General features: G+C 37.6%; 1 protein-coding gene across 1 annotated transcript; it reads left to right on the forward strand.

Moving 5' to 3' along the window:
- On the forward strand, nt 1–21,113 carry sptlc1 (serine palmitoyltransferase, long chain base subunit 1). The gene is made up of 15 exons (XM_084745780.1): nt 1–151; nt 1,826–1,933; nt 2,019–2,113; nt 4,410–4,503; nt 4,632–4,704; nt 7,987–8,119; nt 8,313–8,442; nt 8,646–8,735; nt 12,195–12,302; nt 12,424–12,519; nt 13,785–13,881; nt 14,285–14,339; nt 17,340–17,457; nt 18,351–18,424; nt 20,903–21,113. The coding sequence occupies exons 1-15, from the start codon at nt 98–100 to the stop codon at nt 20,997–20,999; spliced, it is 1,422 nt and encodes a 473-aa protein (XP_084601906.1). The 5' UTR covers nt 1–97; the 3' UTR covers nt 21,000–21,113.
- Nucleotides 21,114–21,632: the final 519 nt, after the last annotated feature.

A 21,632-nucleotide genomic window follows, 5' to 3' on the forward strand; every position in this document is an offset into this window, starting at 1 on the left:
ATGGTCCGGTACGGTAGGTGGCGGTATGCACGTAAAAGTTGGTATTTCAATCCACCAGCAACAGAAAGAAGAAAAACGCTGCTGAAAAAAAATAAACATGGCGTCCGGACAGCAATGGGTGTTGGTGGAAATGGTTCAAGCGTTTTATGAGGTAAAATTGTTTTCTCTACAAATCGGTCCGTTAGAACAAATTTCAAAAGTTGAGTCCTCGTATGTTTAGCTACACGTTGATGTTTTCATTTTGTCCTGGCGGTTGCTTTAAAACTTCTCAGTCAGGAAGTGTCCGTGGCCTGGGGAAGGTGTTTGATTCACTCCCGCAGCCACTCGCCTGATGTGCGTTAGCTGCTCCCTGTGGTAACATTACTGTTCACGTAAGAACTAGTGAGTCAACAGAGCAGCTAAAGTAACAAGGAAGTTAGCTGATCCGGGAAAATCCTTTGCTTTGTCTGTACCTCGCGTTAAAAGTAGAAACTAGTATTGAAACGGTTTAATTTTTCGAGTATGGAGTTGACGCTGAAATTAATACTTAAACTGAAAGTAGTGAGATTATTTTCTGATGGCCTGATATTGTGCTTTGCATTGGGTCTGAAGATGGGCGAGTTCAAGGAATACATTTAGAGCAGTTTTCATTATTATAAATCTGCACAAGTGGTATTTTATGTAAATAGCCGGTTAGTGACGTACAAACCCCAATTCCAATAAAAGCTGGGTTAAACGTAAATAAAAGCGAATGTAATGAATAATTCATTTTCATGCATTGTATTGAACTGAATACAATACCAAGACAAGACATTAAAGGGATAGTTCACCCAAAAATGAAAATTCAGTTATTATCTGCTCAACCTCATGGCGACTGAAGGTCGGGTTTATTTTGTTAGTCCACAAAAGACTGCTGGAGTTTCACAGGAAAACAGCATTGCAGCATTTTCCAAACAAAAGAAGTGACTGGTGACCTGTATGAATGGTGTGCAATGAAGCAGGTTTTCACATACCCAGGGTATCTTTAAGTGAGCTAGCTTGACTAAACCTAACAAAGGCTATCAAGGATAAGCAGTCACATAAAGCTGGTTATCAACCTCGTAAGTACACCCAGGGTTCCCCAATCTAGGCATGAGTGTTTGCAGCATCTGACCAATCACATCATGGACAAGACTACTAATGGCACCCCAGCATATTTAACAAATGAAGAGTAAAATATAATTCTAGACAGATAATAGAGAAGGCGATCATAATTCAGACAGAAAGAAACACTCCTGCATCTGCCACATGCAAGGAAGGACAGCTGACAAAAGCTGCAAAAAATCACAGACTTTGTGAACAATAATAATAATAATAATTATAATAATAATAATAATGATAATAATGATAATACATTTATTCTTAAAGTCCTTATTTAGCAACCAGAATTCCCCTCCATATTTAGTTCATGTGTGAGTTATGTATTGTTACAGCGTTTGGTTTGGTTTAGTGACAACATACTGCCATGATTGAGTCCTGGACTTCTTTCCATCATTGTCCCGAATGTTTTCTCACAGTCTAACATCTGTGTATCAAGCTGGAGATGGACATTAAATGTCTGATATGAAGAAATATTAGAAAACAGGAGCTTGAAAACTAGAAAACTAAATCATATGAAAAAAATATTTTTCATGGTAACAAATTCAAAAGTTAAATATATTGAAAGTAAAGTCTGACTGGTCCACTCTGATGCAGTGCATTGTGTGTGAGAAGAATGCAAAGAAACAAAGACAGTTAGTCTGAGCTGTGTTCAAATTGAATATGGAAGTGGAGAGGTTACTTTTCTTCATGTCCCTGTCCTCCACAGGCTCCTGCTTATCACCTGATTCTGGAGGGGATCCTCATACTGTGGATCATCAGACTTGTGTTCTCTAAGACCTACAAACTTCATGAGACCTATAAACTGACGGAGAAGGTAAACTCAGCAGAGTGCAGTGAAAAACAAATGGTGTTTGTGTGTATGTTTCACCAAACAGCTGTCATGTGGTTCCCTGTTACAGGAAAAGGAGGATCTGATTGAGGAGTGGCAGCCAGAGCCTCTTGTTCCTCCTGTTTCCAAAGATCATCCCTCCCTCAGCTATGATGTTGTGACCGGGTAAAACACACAGGATACCCTTCTTCTTTACTTATTCATTTTAATTACTGGCTGAAACCAAATGTCCACAAAAGCCAAGGGTCCATCTTAGTCTGTTCACAGATGTGACCTCTGCCATTACACTGGGTCCGCGAGGGGATAAAATTCAATTTGAGATGATAGGGCCTCATTCACTTACCATTCTTAAGAATAAATGTCTTCTTAAAAACCACTTACACAGTTTTCACAAATATTTTGACATTCACCAAATTTGGATTTGTTCTTAGGTAAGAACAAAATCTAAGAACACTCAACAGCGTACTTACGCACAATTGAGTGCTGACATACTTGTGCAAAATAATTTGTAATTGCATTTTCTTCAATTCCACACTTGTATAATATTGTAGAATTTAAATTACCAAAAATATTTTATTTTATGATTTATAATATTTTTAATAATTATTTTCAATATTTTAAAAACTATTATGGTTTTTAAAAATGTAATTTTAAATAAAAATAAATAAATAAAATAAAGTTAAATTCTTTATAGTGTGATTATTTAGAGCTTACATTTTATCTCAAGAAAGAAACATATTACAAATCAAACAGATTTCAGTGCATATCTTTATTTTTTTTTTTTTAAATATGTATTCATTTTTAAGTGTCTCAGAGTTCTTGAGACTGTGCAAGTTTCTGTGGTTGTGAGAGAGGTCAGATCTGGGGCAGTTGAACAGGACATGGTGGTAAAAAAATTATAAGAATAGAAACATTGTAGTGACCTTTTTGGTGTTTTTAATTCTATAAGATAAAAGCAAGTGTTTAAAAATTGAATACAAACTAAGCACTTTCACACTTTTTAAATACGACAACATGTATAAGAGAAAATTTCATTAAAATAATCACCTGCTTTTAGTTTTCTCACCTGGGTGTTTACATGTGTCAAAAAGTTATGTGGTTTTACAGCTTTTAGATAAAACATAATGTCAAATTATGTTAACTCTGGAAAAAAACAGCTTACTTTCTGATTCTGAGATGGGGAGGAGATAAATCTGCTGACAGTGGTCCACCATCTTTAGATTTTTGTTTGGGAATTCTTGACTTGTCTCTCAACTTGTCTGTGTTCACATGTCCCTGTAGTCTCATGTCCTTATATGTGCTTTGGTGGGGTGTATACCAGTGCAAATGAAGAACAACTGGCATTTATGAGGACATTGGCATTCATGATTCTGAGAAAACAGACTGTTCTGTGGTTTAACAACACCTTTGTGAATCTGAGTTAGACTTTTCTTAGGACCTTTGTTAAGAACAAATATAAGAAAAAATTTGCAAAGACATTGTGAATGAGGCCCAGTGGTTCTAAACAGAACTCGTATTGTAAATTTTAGAGCAATATCAAGCCTTGCTATATAAATGTGATGAAGTTAAACACTGATAATAAAGAGTTTTGAAATTTGTGTCTAATGTGAAAGTGGTCCCCAGACAAAATAATAGGAACACCTGTCAGTATAATGAAGTACATTTCAACAACACCACAAACTACAGCCTCCAAAATGATCTCACACTTAAATAAGCACTTGTCTAGAACAGTCTGAGCAAAAACTGGCCTCGCTAACCTTTTATGAAGGTAGAATTTATTGCAGTACTGTTGTATTAGACTTCTTTAGCTTGCGTGCTGTGGAGAATAAAAAATTCAGTCCACAGGACTCTATTTTAGATTATAGTAGAGATCCTAAAGTTTCTAAAGATACCAAATCAGCTAGGCTGAATGTTTTGTCTAAAATAATGCTTCAAACATGTTATATATTTCCATCTGGTAAAATCCTGCAGTGAAACAAAATGGATCCGTTTGAGATGACCTTGCAGCACTAAAGGCTCCAAAGCATGTAGTGAGGAGATACAACCATGAAGACATTAAATCTACATTCATATTGGCAGACAGTGATGGTTAGCTGAAAGCACAGTGTGTTGAATATTATGATTTTTTTTCTTTGTTCTTCTTCACGTTGCGCCATGCCATATTGGTGTTTTTTCTAAGTTTTTGGGAAGGTGTTCCTTTCTAATGTAGCTAATCTGGAGACTCAGATACTTGAGAATGCTTAGTGTCTCTGTTTGTCACATGCCTTTCTGTCCAACAATAAACATACCAATGTTTGTGCAGGTTCTCGCCACCTCAGCCAAAACTCACCTAAAACTCTTTACTGATGGTTCACTCCCATGTGACACTGTTATAGTGCTTGGACAAGAAGTACATGTTTTTTGTGCTCTGAACTCTATTAATTGTTACTGTAAGTAACTCAAGTAAACTGTTCCATTACAGACCTACCAGCCACAAAATCATACTCAATGGAAAAGAGTGCATTAACTTTGCATCATTCAACTTCCTGGGCCTCCTTGATCATGAGCGGGTTAAGGTATTTATTGTTCAAGCTATTACTACCTGTAGTTGTATTTTTTTCCCCTTAATTTTTACAATGAGAAAAAATGAAACAGTGTATGATTGAAACTCTGAATAAATCTTCTTTTCTCGTCCTCATCACAGCAAAAAGCTTTGGCATCACTGAAGAAATATGGTGTGGGCACATGTGGTCCAAGAGGCTTCTATGGAACTTTTGGTGAGAGAAGAATTCTTTGCTTTTCATCTTCTGTTAATATTCAGCCTTCCTATATCTAGATAACACAATAGACGGTGCAAAAAATACGGAGACTGTCAACCATATTTTTCTAGAGGTTTGTTCAAATTTGGATATTCTGGCTCCAGTGTCGTTCAAAGGAATGGAACCTCAGTAGAGCTAAGGTGAGACCAGCTAGTGGCAGCCACCAATAGGGCTTTTCCAAGGGCGCTTTTTCCTGCGATGACTCAGACCGTGCTGCACTGATTTGCATTTCTGTTACCACTTTTTTCAAACTGAGCTGCCAGCCCATGACAACCCTCCTTTTTCCCACTTGAACAAGCAAGTGTGTGATACTCAGCTTATGTGTGTGCAGGAGAGCAGAGATGAAGACGTTTCTTAAAGTCTCTTTATGTTTAGCTCTCAGTACATTTCCTGTTCATGCTGTTTCAAAATAAAAATGTTTAAGCCGTGAAACAACAGGGAAATTTTATTGTAAAGAATTTAAGGAAATGGCGTGCTTACGCCAGAGATGTGTGTGAACGGTTTATCTAGTTTATACAGCTGCTTGACTCGAGTCTCCTTGAGCCTCCTTGAGCTTGCCTTCATTTTCATATTGTTCATATTGTTCAGTTAAATAACATACCTTCAGATGGGTAGCCCTGTTGTAATGGAAATGCAAACCCCCGCTGTGCTGGGCTGATGAGCTGAGTCAAGCCACACCAACCCTGTGCATTGAAAAGGGCCACCAAGGCTGACAGTCATAGACTGAGACCTGCTTTATTGTGTTAAAGTCTTGTCCTGCCCTACATAGGGCCACCTGTGGGGCACTGCCTCAGTTTTGCCACACCCACTACAGAGGCAGAAATATTCATTGTGAAATGTTTAATCAATTCATAAAGAAACAGAAATTAGAGAAATCACAGCTCTAATTGACAGCACACTCTCCAGCCTATTAACCTACAGATTATATTCATCATCTGAGACACTGAAGTGAGACAAAGTTAAATAAATATGATTTATGTAGGGGAAATAAACAAACAGTTTGCTGATGTCATCTTTATTATGCAATCTTTATTTCACTAAAATTCAGCTTGAATCCTTTTTTACCAGTTGCTTCCCCAATTATTGTTAATACTTGTGGGTTGTGAACTCTTATCAGCTTCTGAAGGGGGAAAAGTTTGGGAACCACTGCTCTGAGGAAGCCTACAGAAATCTTACCTGTAGTTCACATTTCAGTGTTTCAGCAAAGCTCTGAGCCTCGGCTCACTTCATATGTACAAGGTTCAAATTAGAACTGTCTTCAGTTGCTTCCTCTCTATTAATATAGCCAAAAATGCGGACCATAAGTATTAGTGGATAAACTAAACAGGTATTTGAGGCAATGGTATTCATTAATTTTTTAAAAATATATCATGGATAATTTGAAGAAGCTGTTCTTGTCAAAAAAAAAAAAAATCATAGCATTTGGAAAGACATTGAGGCTTATCCCCTTAACCAACATATGGTTAGTTCTGTTGGAGCCATCATACATGGAATCTTTGTGCAGCAAAGCTACTTTTTTTCTTTTTATTTGATTTTTTTAAATAAAACATAGGCATATATAAACAGACAAAACCACCCAACATAAACAACACATTCAAAATAATAAATAAATACATTTTGAAAAAATTACAATGAATATACATACAAAACAGAAAAGTCCCACCCAAAAAGTACGGATGCTGCAGGTAGGAATAATAAGAATAAATAAATAAAAAGATTTTGCACAGAGATGGAGCAATCAGTTACTGCCCTCCAGGGGTAGGCAAGCCAGTCAGGCAAGTAGACAAGAGTTTCTGAGAGAAAAAGAGTGGGTTTCCAAAGTTGCCAGACCTTGTCTGATTTGTTCTTGAGATCACGAGTCAATTTCTCCAAAAGAAGCACAGCTGATATCTGTGAGATCTATGTCAACCGTAGGGACCAGTGGGGCAGAACATTATATCAAGATATTATCTCAAATAAAAGAAGTGTTAACAGAGATTAGGCATCCTTATCAAAGAAATTGTCCAAAATATGGTGCAACAAGTAGAACAATGGAGTCAGTGAGAACCATTTGCAGGTAACCTGAATTACAGAATGAACCTCTTTTCTTGGATACGACGACATGACCAGAGCACATGGAAAAATGTAATGTTATGTATTTTACATTTAAAACACAGGTCACATTCACATTGGTGTAACCTGTGTCACCAGTGTGCATGAAATAAAACAAAACCGTGACTAGCTTATGAAGACATTGCTTCATATCACTGCTAGTGGTCCAAAACTACAGGATACCAGTATACAGTGGATATAAATCTGTAGTGGTTGAAATAATAATCATATTAAAAATGACTTGTTTTTATTTACACCAAACGTTGTCCTTATAATCTGGGAATTTCAGTGTATTGTGCATAGGGCTACCTGGCCAGTCGCATGCCCAAACTTAGAAACTGTTCCATTTACTTAGGAAATCAACTTAATATATTGTGCTAATCTTCCAAAAAAGGAATATAATTGACATAGGACAGAATCAGATCCCAGGTTTTGTAAAAAAAAATTTTAGAGTAACCCTTATACTATACTTAATTTTCTAAGTATAGGACAATGAGTCTTCCAACCAAGAATAAGAAGATGGAGGCCTCTTATCCTTCCAATAAAGTAAAATACGCCTGTGGGCGACGACAGAGGCAAAGGCAATGATATTGCTCTCCTTTGAGATAAAACAGATAAGTAAATCAGGAACACCACAAATAGAGGTCAAGGGGCTTGGGGCCACAGGTTTATTGGGGGTTTTCAAAAGTGTATCATAAAAAGAGGACCAGAAAGAGGTCAGCCTTGGACAGGAGAAAAACGTGTGATTGGCAGGAGATAAACAATATATTTCACACACATCACCTGTATTGAACAGTTTGTCAAGTTTGACTTTGGATAGGTTTGTCCTGTGCAAGACTTTAAACTGGATCAGTGTCAGATTAGCACAGGATGCAGTAGAATTGACCCTGTCAAGGGCCCTCTGCCACCACTCTGCTGAAAAGGGAGTACCAAGTTCTTTTTCCCAAGTATTCCTGGATGTCAGAGGAGATGATAATAATAATATGATTGATTCACCAGAGCTGAAATGAATCTGCAGACAACAGGGGAGGCTAGAATTGTATTAAAAAGAGAATCGTTTCTAGACTTAATATGTTCTGTCATTGCAAATGCAAATAAAATCTGCTGTAACATATTAGTGCCAACTACTTTCTCGTTTCCCTCCCCTAGATGTTCACCTGGACCTGGAGAGTCGTCTGGCCAAATTCATGAAAACAGAAGAGGCCATCATCTATTCATATGGTTTTGCTACCATTGCAAGTGCAATCCCTGCCTATTCTAAGAGAGGGGACATCATCTTTGTGTAAGCACTGTCTCTGCTAATGTATCTAGAGCAATATTAAACCAGGATTCAGTGATCAGATTATACATTGAATGTCAGTCAGGCTCAGTCCCTCTGCACAGAAAAGCATGTCTACTCTATGCAGCCTTTTTGGATTTATATTCCCTAGTTGTGTGGCTTTAGTTTTCTGTTGTGTGATTGGTTGCATGTTCAGGGATGAGGCAGCCTGCTTCTCCATACAGAAGGGTCTTCAAGCATCCCGCAGTTTCATCAAATACTTCAAACACAATGACATGGAGGACCTGGAGAGGCTACTCAAGGAGCAGGAGTTGGAGGACCAGAGGGTTAGTACAGTGTTATCTACTTTAAGAAAAGAATTATTGTGTGTGTCTCAATGTACCCTGTGGTTCCATGCATGTAAATGTAGTTCAGAATGATTAAACTGCAAATTGTATTTTTTTTTTAATCCTGTTTTCTCCTTTTCTTTTAATGAACACTGTATATATTTCTGTCACATACACCAACATACGTTTTCTTTCTGTTGCAGAATCCTCGAAAAGCTCGAGTGACTCGGAAGTTCATTGTAGTGGAGGGGCTGTACATCAATACTGCAGACATCTGTCCTCTTCCTGAGCTGGTAAATGGCAAACTAATGGACTTCAAAGGAAGCTAATTGTCCTCTACAGTAAACCTAATCTCGTTGATTCTTAAAGTGGCCAGGTTTATTTGCTGTCAAAGAGCTTGAGATTTAGTGATTAGCAACAGGCACATGCACATCCATAAATCTTTGCCTGTGCCAAGTAACATTCTGCACAAAAAAACTAAAAAATATCTGCACAATTCTATCTCATTCTCAGATCATGGACATGACAACTAGGACTGGGCAATATGTCAGTATCATATCAATATTGTGATAGACAATGGGTCTCATGCAAGAACATATTATTATTCTTGTCTTAAATTTGTCTTACGTTTTTTTTGTAGAAGGGCTCATAGGATTCCATGTCAGATTCAACAAATGCTTGTGATCAACCTGTGCATATTTGAATGCACATGCATGAGAGTTGTGAATTAGCATAATTAATGCCCCACTAATACCAAATATGGCTGCGCTCCCTGCCCCATATATCAGGAAGGGTTCTTTCATGAAAATGGCATCATGGAGAAAAAAGAAGAATTTGAAGAGTTTGGAGTTTGATATCCTGCTTTCAGAGATCCATAAAAGAAAATCTGTCATTATAAGAGAGTCAGCAGTGGAATTAAAAGACCTGCTAAAGCAAAGGAGCAGGAAAAGCAAGTGCTGTAATGCTGCGTTACAATGGAGGGTTGGGCTGTCACTGAAATAAAGAAGAAACGTCTCGATATGAAAATGACTTAAGAGAAAGAAAAATGTTTCTATGACAGTTCAGGACCTCATAAATTGTGTTTATATCTAAAAGAAAATTCAAAATAGAGAGAAAATTGGTGAATGACACAAATTCTCTTGAATCACTTATACACACCACTGAAGAACAAAGCTGTTTGTATGAGTGGTTCGTGCATGAGGCCCTATCATTATTTCATGGTATGTACTGTCGTTTTCTGTTTTTTAAGGCTGCATTACAGTATAGTAGTGATGTAATTTTCTGAACTTAACAGACTCATAGCTTTTCTATTATTTGTTCTTACTCACTTAGCCATTATCCACATTGCTGATGTTTATTTAGCAAATATATTAGGACACTAAAGTGTCCAGGATTTGAACCTGGGACCTCTCACCATACCAATATTGAGCTATTTGGACATTTTGATACTTGAGTTTCCCCATTTAGTATTATAATTTGCAAATTATTGGCCTGCATCAAGCAAAGAAAATAACTAAGGAGATTGCTGATACTCAAATTGAGTCAGGAACTGTGCATGCATTATTAAAACCTGGAAGGATAGTGGTGAACCATCATCTTTTAGGGGGAAATGTGGTCAGAAAAAAAATCCAGAATGATTGTGATCTGCGATCACTTAAAATGTTTGGTGAAATCAAATCATAAAAGATCAGCAACAGAACTCACAGCTATGTTTAATAGTGAAAATAAGAGCATTTCCACACACACAAAGTGAAGAGAAGTCAAGAGATTGGGACTAAACAGCTGTGCAGCCTTGAGAAACCACTTGTCAGTGAGGCTAATCAGGAAAAAGGGCTTCAGTTTGCTAGGGAGAATAAAAATTGGGCTCTGAAGCAATGGAAAAAGGTCACGTGGTCTGATGAGTCCAGATTTACCCTGTTCCAGAGTGATGGGTGAATCAAAGTAAGAAGAGAGGTGGATGCAGTGATGCACCCATCATGCCTAGTGCCTACTGTACAAGCCTGTGGGGGCAGTGTTATGATCTGGGGTTGCTTCAGTTGCTCAGGTTGAGGTTCAGCAACATTATGTGCCCAAAGAATGAGGTCAGCTCACTACCTGAATATACTGAATGACCAGGTTTGTCCATCAGTGGATTTTTTTCTTCCCTGATCACACGGGCATATTCCAAGATGACAATATCAGGCTTCATCAGGCTCAAATAGTGAAAGAGTGGTTCAGGGAGCTTGAGACATCATCTTCACACATGTATTGGCCACCACAGAGTCCAGAACTTAACCCCATTGAGGATTTTTGGTATATGTTAGAGAACACGCAGCTGTATCATCAATACAAGATCTTGGCAAAAAGAATTAATGGAATTCTGGACAGAAATAAATGTTGTGACATTGCATAAGCTTATTGAAACGATACCATGGCGAATGTGTGCCATAACCAAAGCTAAAGGCGATCAAATTAAATATTAGTGTCTGACTCTCTTTTTGGCCAGGCAGTGTATGTTGGCACTATTTGAGAATTTACATTATGTTATTTTAGAGAAAATGTGTTTATCGAGATACATATTGTATGTTGTTGAATAGTCTAAAAATATTGAAATACTATTTATAAGTCATATCGTCCAGCCCTAAAGTCTCAACCACATATGGCTTTACTCAGGCAAACAAAAGCATTAGTAGCTTTAGTTCATTCAACTTAAGAATCACTTTTGAGACAACAGTCTCTAATGTTGGATGTTGTAACCACAGCTTTCTTCTTTTCTTTCAGTGTGACATCACTTTTTTTTAATACTTTTTTACCTTGGATTTAATCATTGATTACAGGCAAACCTGAACATAGCTTATTTCCAAATGAAATGAACAATCAGTTATCCTGTGCTGTGTATACATTTAACATTTAACTGAATTTACTTAATTAGGTTAAACAAAAATGAAGAATTTAACCAGCAGGCTGAAAGCAGCACAGCGCCAGCTGACAAATGCAGGAAGGACAGCTGAAAAAAAGCTAACTGTGTGAATAATTGAACATTTATTACGTAGAATGCTTTTCAGGAGATTAGATGTATTCTTATGACTTGTGAGACGGTTACCCTTTAAGGTTCCAAGTATCAATACAAATGTGTTGAGTTGTTTTATTTATTTATTTATTTATTTATTTTTTACAGTTTTTTCTGAAAATGTTGTCATTCATCATTAATGTTTGCATCAACAGATTTAGGAGATAAATTTATCATTTAATAAATTTATTGATCTCTCCATCATCTGATCTGCCACAAAGATGATTAAGTAAATGTATTTAATGATACATTTCTAAGTGTGACCCCGTTTATATTGGTACATGTATTTAGGATAGCAGTCAGTCGAACCAGTCAGTCAGAGTGCAGGAATAAAACTGACTTTGGAGCATATAAAAAATAAATTTAAAAAAATATCATTCAAAGCTGTCAGTAGGCTTATTTACACAAATCCTGCTTTGCGGTACAGGCCCCAGTTATCCATGACTGTTGATCACAAGTGAACAATCAGTAGTCTGTGCCAGCTTGACAGAGGTCTAACAGTCAGCCTCTCTACAGTGAGCATTCAAGACTAAAGATGTACAGCATATACTACACACACACATACTCTGTGTCCATGCCTGAACTGGTGCTGCATAACTCACAACTACACAAAATGTCTCTAATATGGAATGATACTCCAGGCCTGTCATGTTTCTGGATGTCTCTGCACTATTGCCCATTTATTCTGTTTGTGAACCTTCAGGTGAAACTGAAGTACAAGTACAAGGTGCGGATTTTTCTGGAGGAGAGCATGTCATTTGGCGTATTGGGAGAACATGGCAGAGGAGTCACAGAACACTTTGGGGTCAATGTGAGTACTCTCAACTCTAAATATAGAATTACTGTATATTGGCATAGTAAAACATTAAGCAACTAATTAAAATGTTCTGAGTAAATGTACAATAACTTTTCACTATTTCTGCCCCATACAGATAGATGATATTGACCTGATCAGTGCTAACATGGAAAATGCCCTGGCCTCCATTGGAGGTTTCTGCTGTGGACGCTCCTTTGTCATCGACCACCAAGTAAGTATTATTTATAATTATATTTATACTGTATATGTTGAAAAAATGACTAGAAAGCTCTACTTATTAGTGTTGCACATTATGCTGAAGGCTAGGTACTTTCTTTAAATCAAAAACAGAATTTTCCAACGTTCTTTTCAGGCTTTAGGACATCTATACTGTGACAGTAGACAGGTCATCTGAGAGACTGGGCCTCCTATTGGCTGTGCTACTAGTGCAGCTGCACATACATGTTTCCTCTGTGAAACCCTGTATCACTGGCGGAAGCTCCTGCAGGAAAAGTCACTATAGAACGTAATTATCAGGAAGAGAATCTTAAAAAGAGACCAGCTAATGAGCACCATGCTCAGCCGAGGAGTTTGTCAGCTCACCCAGTTACTTTTGACTTCACCTTCAGTTGCATTCATTCATGTCTATTGTGGAGCTTTGCTGAGGGCCAAGAGGACCAGGTGGAGCTGAGACAGTGAGCTGGCAGACAGCTGCTCAGTGCTGGGGAGCTCTGGATGACAGGGTTGGTGGCAGACTGGAGCTTCTGGAGGAAGAAACACCAGAGTCACTCTGATGCTGATTCCTTTATTGGCAGGAGGACAACTCAGAGTGTATTTTCAAACTTTTTGGATTAAAAAGAGAATTTATTTTCTCTTGTATGCCTTTAATTGATAGGACAGGAAGGGGGGAGAGAGAGCAAGTGGATGACATACAGCTAAGGACCACAGATCATGGCTACTGCAGAGGACTGATGGCCCTGGCACATGGGGCAAACACTTCACCAACCAAGCCACCAGAAATGAGCCTTTTGTGTGCAGTCTCGAGATACTCCAATTTTGTACATGGTTACCGGAAATTTAGCCAAAATTCCAGTAGCCATAGTGAACATTATGTCCCTGGCTAAAAAACCTGGGTTGCTAGAGTAACCCTGAACTGGAAATGACCTGTTTAGAGAATGAGAATCATGTTTTCTCATTTTGGAACTATTCATATAATAATACAAGGGTATTGTGCAGGGTTGGTCTATAAAACATCATGTATTAACATTTAACGAAATTAATATAACTACAGATTAGCAGTTTGCCCCCATAGGTAGTGCTGCAGCTACTGATTATCTTAGTAATGGAGTATTTAGCAATTGAGCAATCAAGCAGTTGGAGAAAAACTATATATATTGAATTGGTGACACTTCACAAGTAGTGGGCAAATCCTAATGACATCCCCTGTGATCCCCTGTGTGCACAACAATTGACATAACTGTCTCCTGTGTTTTGTAGCGTCTGTCGGGCCAGGGCTACTGTTTCTCTGCGTCTCTGCCTCCCATGCTGGCTGCTGCTGCCATTGAGGCACTGAACATCATGGAGGAGGATCCAGGTACAGACTCGCTCTTTGATTTCTGTCTCCTCCATGCACCTTTCAGTTTTCAGTTTTTGTGGTTCGTGAACACTGTGCACTGTACTTGGGTCTACTTGAAAAGGTAGTCTCGAATATGTTTAATTTTTACTAGAGTATGGTTCACATTAGGTGTGAAAGCTAACCATGACAAAACAAGGAAGTGTAGGTGATGATGCAAGTATATTCGGGTCCAGAAGAACATTACTAATGTGAAAGCTCAGCAGGAGAGTGATTAGGGGGCAATCATACTCATGCACAGTACAAACCAATCTTACCTAATATGAAAATACCTTAATTCACACTGGACTACAAGTTCATTGTAGTATGAAGAAGTTCTCTTTTCAAATCAGTACCCAATCATCCATCTTCATCTGTTTTGCAGATATTTTCACTGTTCTGAGGGAAAAGTGCAAACATGTTTACAAGGCTTTACAGGGGTAAGTTCATTGTTTCTATCACTACAGTCATTTTGGTAATAGCTGCTAGCTTGTTAGTATTGTTAGCAACCAGAAGGGTGCTCCGTCAATGCGGATAAAGAAAAAGCCTGGTTTATCTTGATAAATTTTAAGTGACAGATCTGTTCCACGACTGTGGCTTATAGGGATCCCTGCTCAGTTAAGATGGCAACTCATACCACTGAACAAGCCTGCTCTGTGGCAGACTAACTGTCAAGCTTCATTTAGGTGTGTGTCAGAGAATTCCAACCAGGCAGAAACAGGATCTCAAAAGAAAGTTCCATCAAGTGTCTTTTTGTGCTCCTGTTACATCTGACCAAGTAGAAAGACAGGTTCAGATCTTTTTCTGTGATCAAGCATGAAATTACATATTTACTTCCGTTCCAAAGAACATATTAATTTAAAAAAAGTTAAGTAAATCATGTCCTACAGCTTTTACTGTCTTTAAGGACCAACAGGTTATTGGACATGGAGTGAATCACTTTATTTGAAACTTTAATTTAAGAAAAAAAGTCTGCCAAAGTTGTGAAGAGGTTATTTATTCATTCACTGATTTTGCTCAAACTATAAAGACAAAAAGCATTGAAGTCCAATCCATGATGTTCTGCTGTTTTTAAATGTGGACTTCTCCAGTTTCTTTCATTTCCTACTTCAACTTATCATTTTTAAATTTCTCTGCTTTATGTCCAGTTTCTAACTTTTAATGCCAATTAGCACATAATGATCAGAAGTCAAATGGACATCCTGTGAAAGAGAAAACATTTTAAAGAGAAGCTGATTATGTGGTGGGTAATATCAGTATGAACAGTTATTCACTTATGTGCTACAGCAAGGTTAGACATAACAAACACAAATAAAACAATAAGTCAGCTTGTATATTTTTTTCTAAAATAATTTTTGTGCTGTTTTGTGATGTTTCTATTTCATTAGTTTGAAGACATTTTGAGCTTGAAAATAAATTACACTTCATAATCATGTTGACATTATCATGTTTGACTACATTTTAAATTAATATATATATATATATATATATATATATTAATATAATTGTTAATGAACACACAAAGTCTCTAATGATTAATTTAGAAAGAATTTTAATTTAGAATTTATAATATAATATATATAATATTTATAATATAATAATAATAATAATAATAATAATTTAATATTATAACCTGCTGTCAGGTGTGTTGGCTGTATCTTCACATGCAGATTAAGTCATTGTCCAGGGGATCGTCCTCACTATTCTGTCCTCTGTCTCCATGATGGAAACTTCCCCTGACCGTCATCCCGCTGCAGTCATTGATCACGTTTTTGTAGAGAGATTTCTTTTTTTTTTTTTTTTAAGTCATTTTCATATGGAGACATTTCTTCTTTTTTTCAGTGACAGTCTGACCCTCAGGTAAAATGGCATTAACAACAACTCATTTTCCCATTCTTGGCTTTAGCAGATCTCTAATTCCACTGCTGACGCTGTTCCTTTATAAATCTCTCAAACCATCACGTTGAAGTCCGGACTCCTAACGTTCGTCTTTTTACTCTTTGATGCCATTTTCCTGAATGAACACTTCCTGACATATGGAGAAGGAAACATAGAGTTATATGATATTATTGGAGTGTTATTTATACTGATTTCCAAGTTTGTTGCATGTGCACTCAAATATGAACAGGTGAATCATTTACATAGGTATCTGAAGTTACAAGCATTTGCTGAATGTGAATCTGAAAAAAAAGTCAAAGAAATTTAAGATATGTGAAAATATTCTTGCATGAGGACCAATATTTGGACCAGGGACCTAAGTGAACCTTTACACAGGTTACAGCCTCCCTGTGAAGATCATTTCTGGCTGGAGGAAATAATAGTATCAAATAAATACATGACTGTCCACACCATAACCAGGCCAGCAGAGGGAGCTAACAGAGACAACTAGAAGAGGTCACTTATTAGAGTGCAGATTCCCACCAGGGAACAGATGGTGAAGCACCTACTGCAATGCCACCACAATTTCCATTTGGTGGCTGGTTAAGAAGAGTGAGAAGTCAGCTGCTAATGGTTGTATAAAACAGAGCAGTCAAAAAACAAAATTATTGCCTTGTATGTGAAGTTGCATTTTACATCCATGTCTGTCCAGACTCATATAATGTTTGTAGTGAAGACTGAAGGAATTGATAATGGAACTGTTAACTATATTGACCTGTAGCAAGAGGAATTTAATGAAAGGTTTTAAGTGTATTTTTTGAGAAAGTGGAAGTTCTCACTATACATGTGTGATTCCAGTTTGGTTAAGTTTAGAATGCAGAACCTTTACTTGTAGTGGAGATATGGTCATCAGCTGTATTGCACAATTATTCATACTGGAATATAATCAATATAATGAATATATTGCTTTGCCCTAATTCCAGCAAATAATTTTCATTGAGAAACATGCTATCTGCAGTTGGAGACTATTTTTACAGAGGACAGAGAACTTACACAGTGAACTTTTGGTTATAAAATGTCATCACTTCATCATTTTATCCTATTAAACATTTGTGAGTAATTTTGTTTAATTAGAATATGAATTATTGAGATATGGACAAATATGTGTTTAACGAGATCACCTTGACTTTTGACCACCAAAATCAGTTCATGCTTGAGTCCAAGTGGTCGTTTTTGGAGAAATTTCTTCAAGGTGTCTTGAGGTATTGCTTTCAAAAGAATGGGATGACCGTGGAGGCACTAAAACTGTTTTTTCATTTAAAAAAAAAAAAAAAGTGAATCACAGAGGTCCTTCAGCACACAGTTAAGAACGTGGACAAAAAATTTGGCTGATCAGTTCAGCAGTATGTGAAATTAACTGCAGGTCTGTCAATCACACACGGAAGCAATCACATGGAAGTGATAAAGATACAGCATTGCACATCAAAATGATGTTTCAGCCTTGCTGTTGTGTTTTATTTTGTCCTGATTTTTATTTGTCCTGATGTATACATGTGTGACAGAACTCCAGGTCTGAAGTTAGTTGGAGAACCATTTGCCCCAGCTCTTCACTTACAGCTGGAGAGAAGTTTGGGCTCCAGAGACTCTGACATGCAGCTGCTTCGCGCCATTGTCGATTATGTAAGTCCTCTTTGTTCCAGCTGATTAAACCAAGGCACATAATTATATTTAAAGTTTATTTATACATTTCTTTCACTTGTACTCTTAAGTATTCTATTTTGTCAAAACATACACAAAATAGAACTTAAGATCTGTGCCTGAACCCAATGGGACCCAACTGGTCTGGGTCAGGTCAAGCTCTCTTTCTTACATATTTCATGGGCTTACATCGGGTTTTGGCTGTATTGTTATTATCATTTATTAATAATTAAGTCATTTTTTAATTAAGTGAAGTAAGTAAGTAATTATGAATTATAATCATTTCTAATAAATTGTTATTATTATTATCAGTAGTAGTAATATTAGTCATATCAGTAGTAGTACTTTTTTGTTTGTTTTGTTTTTTTCCCTCCCCAATTTAGTTGTTGCCAATTCAAATTCCCTCCATGTATTGTCCCTGTCACTGCCAACTCCTTCTGTTTGGTACATAGAGGAAAGCTTGTTAAGAAAAATGTTGGGCTGAAAATGTGCTAATGAGGGATGGGGTCAGGTCAGGTCAGGTCAGGTTAGGACAGAGATTTGTTGGGCTTGGTCCTTTTCAGGCTCATCTTTTCAGGCCCAACGAAAGTTCTAACACAGAGATTTCTGTAATGAGAAACTGTTCAGAAGTCCAAATGTAGCAGAACAATATCAAGATGAAACTTTTTTGCTGACTTTGGAGAGGCTCCTTGTAATCATTCACCTTATGCCCTTAAGGTAAAAAGTGGAGCAGAAATATCTTTTGTGTGCTCTGTAGTGTTTTTTTGTTTGTTTGTTTTTTTCATTTTCATTGAAGTTTTTCCATATGATTTAGTGTTAAAGTACAAAGATTGTTATTTAGTGTCTCATAGTATTTTCCGTGTTTTGTGTGCCAGTGTTTGGAAAGACATGTGGCTCTGACCCTTGCTCGTTACCTGGAAAAAGAGGAGCGTTTTCTCTCTCCACCCAGGTAAGGGACTCTGCCTCACTGTTCACTTGGTACAGTGTTTGATACAGTCAAAATGTATGATTGTCTCTTCTAGCACTTTTTTCACTAGGTTTCTCACTTTCCCACTGTAGACCAGCAATCCTAAATCCCTCACCCTGGAATCACACACGATCTCCATTCTATTCATTCTGGCTGCACCTGTAATGATTTAGCTAAGTTGAAATTTATACATGTAATATACACTTATACCTTGTGGCAATCAGCACCTTTAAGTGGGGCTGAACGATTTTGAAAAAATATCTAATTGTGAAGTAATAATTTTTACATCATTATTCTTATTTTCATTGAAAAACATATTAAAGTTTTGCAGTGAAGTTTGCAGTGATCAGTGCCAAACCATGTAGAACTGTGATGATTTGTTGATTAATCAATTAGTTGTCAACAATTAAATTACTATTTCGATAATCGATTAAAACTGCAGTAGGTAGAAAGCCTAAAAACTGGTGATTTTTGTCCTCAGTCCCTCCCACCAGATGATAAGCACACACTTCATGAGTGCAAGCAACAGTTTACGGAGGCAATTGTGAGTGAGCACAGACCGACAGACATCAGCCGTGTGAAATAAAACAGACACTTGACAGTAAAAAACACCAACAGAGGAGAGAAACTACATTTAAAGACATAAAGATTCAGTGTGAAGGTACAGAAATACTGAGAGCTGAAAATAAAGAGACATTTAAAATTTTCTTTCTCTCTGCTGTCCTTCACACACAAGCTCAGTATCCCAACACTTGCTTGTTGGAGGGGAACATAAATTAGGCTCAAAACCGTTGCAGGCGAGTCGGGCTCACGGTTCATGTCAGGTGCAGCTCATTGTCATATAAATGGTCATAAAAATACAACTGAGCAGCAACACGGTTTGACTGGTACAGCTAAAAATGTCAGTACAAAAGCACGGTGTGAGTAATTGTGTGTCATTTACTAACCCTGTAAACAGTGCGGTAGGCTCCTTGTGCTGCTGCACACAGGTTTACAAGCAAACATGAAGATAAATCCACTTTTTAGTCCCAAAAGTTTAAAAAACAAACTCTGAGCTCTCATCTGGCCGGTCAGCACATCTGGAATTGTTTCATGAACCGCTGCTGCAGAGGGGCTGAGAGGCAGGAGTAAAAATAAATCCACTTTTTCATCTCAAAAATTTCAAAAACAAATGCTCTCATCTGGCTGGTCTGCAGCTCCATGATTTCTTTGTTGTTGCTGCAGAAGGTTGAAGCAGGAGTGAAGATAAATCCTCTTTTTAATACCAAAAGTTTGAAATATACACTCTGAGCTCCTCTCCTGCCAATAGCCCAAGTAGCACCATTGCAACTCTGGTGCTTTTTCCTTCAGAAGCGCCAGTCTGCTGCAGACCCTCCTCTGCAGAGCTCCCTGGCTCTGGGCAGCTGTCTGTCGGCTCTGTGTCTCAGCTCCACTCAGTCCTCTCAGCACTCTGCAAAGCTTTGTAATACACGTGAATAAACACAACTAAAGATGAACTCAGAAGTAACCAAGTGAGCTGACAAACACCTTGGTTGAGCATGTTGCTCATTAGGCTCTTTTCTCTTTATTATAATGCTGTTGTATAGGGACTTGCATCCTGCAGTAGTTTCTGTCATTGATTCAGAGTCTCACCGAAGGAATGTGCACACACAGCTGCACTAGTAGGAGGAGTCCCACAGGTCTTAAAAGACATGTTATTGGTTTAAGTGTACTGTCACAGGTCAGATTGTCTAAATGCTGAAAGACAGAGCCATGGAGGAGGTGCAGAAGTCTAATCTGGTCTCAGAACACCTGATTTAAAATATGCAGATGGTTTCTATTAAATTATTTTTCAATTATACCGCAGTGTTGCCTGCTGTAGCTTTAATCAGTTTGGGTCTTTATTTTTAATAAAAAAAAAGTCCAAATTCTCAGATTACAGCTTCTTTAGAACTGTATATCTTTGAGTTTTGGACAAAACAAGACATTTGAGGATGTCATCTTGGACTTAACTACAGACAGAAATCAGTCCCACTTCTTTTCTCTTTTGCTGATCCAAAACATGATCTGCTCCGTATCACAGTTTTGAACCATGAATTTTGTGATCTGTTGCACCCCTACATACAAATATCCACCTTCCTTTCTTTCTCTCACTTCAGCTGCCCTATCCAAGTAAAGCCTCAAAGAAATAAAGATCATGTTACAATGGCAAAGGGTGAAGCGAACATAGAGTGCTTTGTGTTCACAATGCACAGGTTTGGTGAACTGCAATGGGGATTCTAGAGTGAACTGTATTCATACCTCCTGAGGAGGTATGAATACAGTTCACTCCAGAGGGATCTGGGTCTTTTTGGGGTATTCACATATGCGCAAAAAATACCGATTCCTCACTCTTGTTAAAAAGAAATAAGTTGTTGTGTAAATGACATTAGCTTTGACACTGCCTTTTTGTGTCTGACTGTTCCATCTGTGTGTGCTCAGCATCAGAGTGGTGGTGACCGTCAAACAGACAGAGGAGGACATCCAGAAGGCCGTGTCTTGTATCAGAGAAGCTGCTTCAGCTGTCCTCAAAGGATGATGTTTTTCACAGCTGAAATTAAGTGGACATCACTGGAACTTCAGCAGTGGACGGGATCACTCTGAAGCACATGCTCTTATCCACAGACTGAGCCCTAGTCTTAGCTTTGCTTGTCTCTATATAATTATTTGCTTTTGTTATCATCTATCATGTGTCATAATCATTTTACTTGTTGTATATTGTTGTGAAAGTAAGTGTGAGCCTTCAGCCGGAGTGTTAGCGTTTGTCTTTCTGCTGCGAAAGATAATGGCCTCCTATCACTAATAAAGAAAAACAACTCCAGTGAGAAGTAGACTTGATTTCCACTGACCAAATGACTTATTGCTTTGTATATAATGACCAAAGAGGAGACACTGTGCTAATTTTATTTTTAAATTTAAAATGTCTGCTGTCTTTTTTAAGCCACTGGTTGCTTTACCACAGATAGACAGATTTTTTTTTGTTCTATGTTTTTCAGTGGATGCTACTTGTTTTTTGTCAGAGGTCATTCCATTTATGACCAATTTATTTTCATGATGTGTAAATACATCTGATTTAAATTACGTTGTAGTGTCTTTTCTGTGGAATGATCATGCGTCTGATTTGGGACAGGATGATTTAGGTGTTTGTAGCTCTACAACCACATATGAATGA

The sequence above is a fragment of the Lutjanus erythropterus genome, chromosome 20, assembly GCF_056507025.1.
Source record: "Lutjanus erythropterus isolate fLutEry1 chromosome 20, fLutEry1.hap2, whole genome shotgun sequence".
NCBI lineage: Eukaryota > Metazoa > Chordata > Actinopteri > Lutjaniformes > Lutjanidae > Lutjanus > Lutjanus erythropterus.

Coding starts and splice junctions, on each gene's coding strand:
- sptlc1 (XM_084745780.1), top strand. CDS start 98: ATGGCGTCCGGACAGCAATGGGTGTTGGTGGAAATGGTTCAAGCGTTT. Junction 8,120..8,312: donor AGAGGGGACATCATCTTTGT/GTAAGCACTGTC, acceptor TTGCATGTTCAG/GGATGAGGCAGCCTGCTTCT. Junction 18,425..20,902: donor CGTTTTCTCTCTCCACCCAG/GTAAGGGACTCT, acceptor GTGTGTGCTCAG/CATCAGAGTGGTGGTGACCG.